General features: G+C 28.6%; 2 protein-coding genes across 2 annotated transcripts in view; one reads left to right on the top strand and one right to left on the bottom strand.

Moving 5' to 3' along the window:
* The window catches only part of LOTGIDRAFT_237495 (hypothetical protein), a gene marked incomplete at its 5' end in the record, with an annotated part of 9,105 nt that extends 7,864 nt beyond the window's left edge, over nt 1–1,241 (top strand). The window contains one exon of the mRNA XM_009046896.1: nt 262–1,241. Coding sequence (XP_009045144.1) covers nt 262–357 — 96 coding nt within the window. The 3' untranslated portion in view covers nt 358–1,241. The remainder of the gene's footprint in view (nt 1–261) is intronic.
* A 598-nt stretch (nt 1,242–1,839) lies between these two features.
* The window catches only part of LOTGIDRAFT_237494 (hypothetical protein), a gene marked incomplete at its 5' end in the record, with an annotated part of 13,024 nt that continues 9,372 nt past the window's right edge, over nt 1,840–5,491 (bottom strand). The window contains 5 exons of the mRNA XM_009046895.1: nt 1,840–2,243; nt 2,282–2,471; nt 3,154–3,317; nt 4,003–4,118; nt 4,525–4,615. Coding sequence (XP_009045143.1) covers nt 2,327–2,471; nt 3,154–3,317; nt 4,003–4,118; nt 4,525–4,615 — 516 coding nt within the window. The 3' untranslated portion in view covers nt 1,840–2,243; nt 2,282–2,326. The remainder of the gene's footprint in view (nt 2,244–2,281; nt 2,472–3,153; nt 3,318–4,002; nt 4,119–4,524; nt 4,616–5,491) is intronic.

Raw genomic sequence — 5,491 nt, 5'->3', positions numbered from 1 at the left:
TAGGTATATCTACTAATGAATATATTGGCCAAGTTAAAATTTTAAAATTTTATGTTCTTTCTAAGACATAGTATCCCTTGAAAAAGTTTATCTAAGTTTTCCTGAATATATTTGACAAATACTGAAAGTTACAATTTTGTAATGTGAAGCAGTCTTGTTTAATCCAATAGTTAATTCTATTTCTGTCTTTGCCCACCTTTGGCTAGTATAGTTTTCTGTGCACTCTTCAATTAATTTATCATTTTAAAAATTTTGTTACAGGAACTACTGGATTTAGAAAGAGCTTATAATCAACTGAATAGAAGTTATAACCAACGTAGTGCATCACCATCTGTTCATTTTAGATCTTCTAGATAAAATGTTGTACATCATCTTTATTTTACTAGTGCATAATTAAGCTCCATTTTTTTTATCTGGTGCTGTTGAAGATGTTACTGCCATTTTTAAATTAAGTTTACATGTGGCAAAATTTTAATCTTTTAGAAATACAAAACCCTAGTAGTTCATCATATGCTCGTTGTCAAGCATACAGTGAATACCATTTTGAATTTCATTCAAGAGATGGAATATAGTTCAAATTGTCTCCCTTTCAAAAAGTTTTTCGTTATGTTCTAATACTATTTTGGAAAGGGAGATTACTCTTACAGATTACATATTTTGACCCATGAATAAAGTAAATGGTTGTCTTTGCTTTTTTCATGTCATGCCTCTTATTAGAGTTGTGAATAGTGCTATCACTGTGCTACTCATGAGATATAAAGTTGATATACTCTGTTTCTTTTTTTTTGTGATAAATATACTGCATGAAAAATTTGAAAAAAGTGGACGTTTCGAAAGGTTTGCCAAGATGACAAACCAATTTACAGAATGGCATCTGCTGCTCTGAGGTCCACTAGTAACCTTAAGTTCAGTAAAGTTGTGGTATGATTACATGTACCTTTATCAGTTCTCCATCCAATAAAATATTAATTATATTATATAATTGTATGTTAAAACTTCATAATGCTAGACATTTATACAGAGATATTTCATATTGAAGATATTCTTCTCTCCTGATATCAAATTTCTAGCCTTATTATGTGAGGATATATTTTTTGCAATATTATTATCTGTAAACATTCCATAAATTCTGTGATAAGTAATTGATATTTATATAATCTAAATATTAACATTATATTATATATTATATTTATCATTATAATTGTTGTTTTATATAACTGTATTAAACATATATTAATATTATGTCTGTCTTTTCATAACTTATATGTTTAGGGTAATTTTTATTCATAACAATTTTTAAAATATTATTTTTATACGTTTTTGCTCCAAAATATTTCTGTTTTCTTGAGGAGAACCCACCGAGACTCTCCATGGGAGGCTTCAGCAGAACTGCCACATTGTGATTCTGCTCCTCAATAGTTTTCCACCCATTAAGTCCTTTAGCCCCCTATTTAGTACTGGCACGATACATCAGTGAATCGATGTATCATTATACATGTCACAATACGCGTATCGAATCATGACATTGTGTATCGATACTTGACGATACCTTTTATTCCATAAAAAAATGCAGATTTTATAAGTTGTTTTATAATATAACAATTTTTTCATTGAACTTTTTATAAGACAATGGACGCTAACCACTTCTATCAACTATATTACCAAATATCATAGTTATAAAGTTATGAATTAATATATATATAAACGTTGAAGATAAATGTTTTATCCCATTAACCATGACCCTTGTCATGAACTTTGTATTGATTTATCTACATGGGTTCAAACAAATATTATTTACAACACATACCTGCTCCTCTACTCAGTTAAAGATCAACATATTTTTAATAAAGAAATAATTTAATAAATATTTACAAGCACTAACATTCAAAATACATAAATATAACAAATACAATACACATTAATATAACAAATACAATATACATAAATATAACAAATACAATACACATAAATATAAAATACAAAAATACACATAAATATAACAAATACAATACACATAAATATAACAAATACAATACACATAAATATAACAAATACAATACACATAAATATAACAAATACAAAAATACACATAAATATAACAAATACAATACACATAAATATAACAAATACAATACACAAAATATAACAAGTTATTCTTTATAACATTTTACATAAAAAATAAATAATATTTATCACAGTTTTATCAACAACTTATCTCTCGAAAAATTGCAATTTTTTTTTTTCAATTTGGAGTAATCAGATATTACTTAATCCATTTAATCCCAATGTATAATCTTTACCACATTAACTGGTACACTCATCTCATTTATCCCACAGCTTGGATAGATTTGATTAGTCTTTCTGTAGGAGGATTAACTTTAACTCCATGAAATTTCCAATCCAGAGCACAGAAATCAGCACATTCTATTTTTTCTTTCTGGAAATCTGGTAAATCTGCTGTGTCAGCAGTTCTGAAATAAAACAGAATAAGCTATGCATTGAGAGAAAAATATAGAATAACCTATGCTTTGAGATAACAATGCATTAATATAAAACTACAGAATAACCTATGCATTAATATCAAAAATACAGAATTACCCATGTATTGATATAAAAAATACAGAATTACCCATGTATTAATATAAAAAAAATACAGATTTACCCATGTATTGATATAAAAAATACAGAATTACCTATGTATTGATATAAAAAATACAGAATTACCCATGTATTAATATAAAAAATACAGAATTACCCATGTATTGATATAAAAAAAACAGAATTACCCACGTATTGATATAAAAAATACAGTATAGCATATCCACTGATATAATGATACAGAATCCCCTAGAATAACCTATGCACTGACATACTGATACAAAATAACCTATGTAGTAGCATAATGGTACATTGATGATGATGCATTGATATAAAAATACAGAATTACCCATGCATTGAGATAAAAATACAGTATAACCTATGCTTTGAGATAACTATATCGAATAGCCTATGCACTGATACAACAATACAGATAAGCCTATGCATTAATATAAAAATACAGAATAACCTATGCATTGATATAACCACACAGAATAACCTATGCATTGATATAACCTATTTAGCAAGTAAATTAAAATTAAAGATGGTACTTACAAGAATTTAGGATAAAGTAATCTCTCTACAACAGCAGCTATACAAGAGAATAATCTACAATCTATTTTAACATCATTAGGTATTAACAGTAGGCGACTAAATTCTTCTAACTGTTCACTATTAATACCATTGACTAGAACATCATTTAATCCTTTCTCTAAATCCTGAAATATTGTAATATTATAGATATCAATTCTATTGTAGATAACATGATGGTCCAATGTTTGATCACAGCTTTCATGTTCACTGACATGATAAGGAAATTCAGATACAAGCAATATGTATAGTATTACTAGTTCATTATAAAACATCTTTTCATTTGGAATTAACAGCATTTTACCCAACAAATTTGGCCCTAATTAGTATTTACCCTCTGTATAAACACATTTCCAAATGAGCCTCAATCATTCCAAATCCATCACAAGAAATTGATATATTCCAATCCAATAATCAAGAAAAAAAAATCAACTGACTGAAGATCAGACAGTTGCTGGTTTAGGAAACTCCAAGATTCTGGGTGTCAGGTATGATTCCATAACATTTTCCAACTTTTTCACAGAGCAGATTAAATGGTTGACCTTATTTGTTCACCTTGGTTACCTCATGTAGATTACTCGGAATTGTGAGGTCCTTGGTTTCATCTGAACTTGTTCACTACCCATCCATTCTTACTCTTAGTATATTGCAATAACTCCTTACCCAAATACCACAACAACAAAAGATTACAATCAGTTTCATGTGGGTCACTTTTAAAAAATGGTCATGGTAAAAATGACCACAATGACCAGATGTGATCCAATTACCTCTGAATGTCATATACGAACAATAATATCTTTAATCTACACTTACCTTGAGTAAGATTAAGCCAGATTTATCTTTATTTTTAAGGAATATTTTTTGATAGAGATTTTGGCGTCTGTTTGAAATAACACAATGTCTTCTCAAGTATTCTAATGGTGACATAGCTAAAAATAGAATTTCAAAATGAAAAGCTGAAGATGGTCAGTACAAGATGCTAAGGAATCCTGCTTTAAATCACTAGGCAAAGCAAAATCCAGAAAAGATCTATGTCAAGAGGTTTTGCCAAGAACCAGTTGATGGACAGGATCCTTGTGAGCCTAAGTTATTATCCTTGCCATGAACTACCTGTTGATGAAGATCCTCATGAATTGGTTTTGCTATTGTTGTAAAATATGGTTTTTTTAAAAATTCTCCATGTAATTTTTTCTATAATTCTTACTGTCAAGTTTTGCAGTGAGTTGGAAATTTCTCACAGAAAATGATAATCGCAGAAATATTACAATATAACATTTTTTAAAAATATAAGGAATCAGAAGCCGTAGTACTAAGGAAAATGAAAATGTCACTTACTTTCCAAATTTTTCATATCCATTGGTAATTCAAATCTACTAGATTGCTGTGATAAGGCAAGACGGCCATGTAACCATTGGTGTATTTTAGACTGAAAAAGAGATTTATATAGCATTAGTATTGCTTGACCCAAAATAACTGAAATACTTAAAACATTGCCCGAAATCTGGCAAAAGACAAGTTCTAAATCTTTAAAACATATAACAAGTTTCCAAAAATTACAAATTAACTTCTTTTTATTTTAGGTATTGTATATATTGTATATCAAAGAAACATAAATTTTCTGTAGAACATAAGCTTATGTGTTCTTTCTTCAGTTCAAATTTCAGAAAAAATTTTAACATTCAACACCAAATTTTAATTAAAACCTCTTCCTCTTCAGAACTCATCTTGTACTGTTCACAAAAACTAACTGAACTTGCAATGTTCACACTAACTGATTGGGTCTATAATGTTCACTGTTCATTAGAACATGCAAAGTTCACACTAATGGACTGAGCCTATAATGTTCACTGTTCACTTTAGAACTTGCAATGTTCACACTGACAGATTGAGCATGTGTTAACTGTTACTCGCAGAACATATAAGTTCACACTAATGAACTGTTCATGTAATGATCTCACAAATCCACTATTGTTGTATAAATATCTGAATATGTGATGTACTCATCAATTTTTTGAATATTTTGCTGTGAACTAACTGAACAATAAAGTTGAAACTATAAACTAGGGTAGATGTTTCACTAGAGAAAACTATATAAATATCTAGAATATTAATGATATGACAACCATTACTAGTAGAGATAGTATGTTACAATATTGATTCTCTTAATAATTTATAATATACATCATTTTAACCCTTTAAACATCCACTAGTAATTGGTAGACAGATGGTTAATTCAGTCTCTTGTATGTCTTGATTGCTTTAAACTTTTTCAATGTTTCTGACTTGACGCAAGTTTTTAAGG

This window comes from Lottia gigantea (genome assembly GCF_000327385.1).
Source record: "Lottia gigantea unplaced genomic scaffold LOTGIsca_108, whole genome shotgun sequence".
In the NCBI taxonomy this organism is placed as follows: Eukaryota; Metazoa; Mollusca; class Gastropoda; family Lottiidae; genus Lottia; species Lottia gigantea.
Note: the sequence above shows the minus strand (reverse complement) of the source record. Positions and strands in the feature narration are given on the sequence as shown.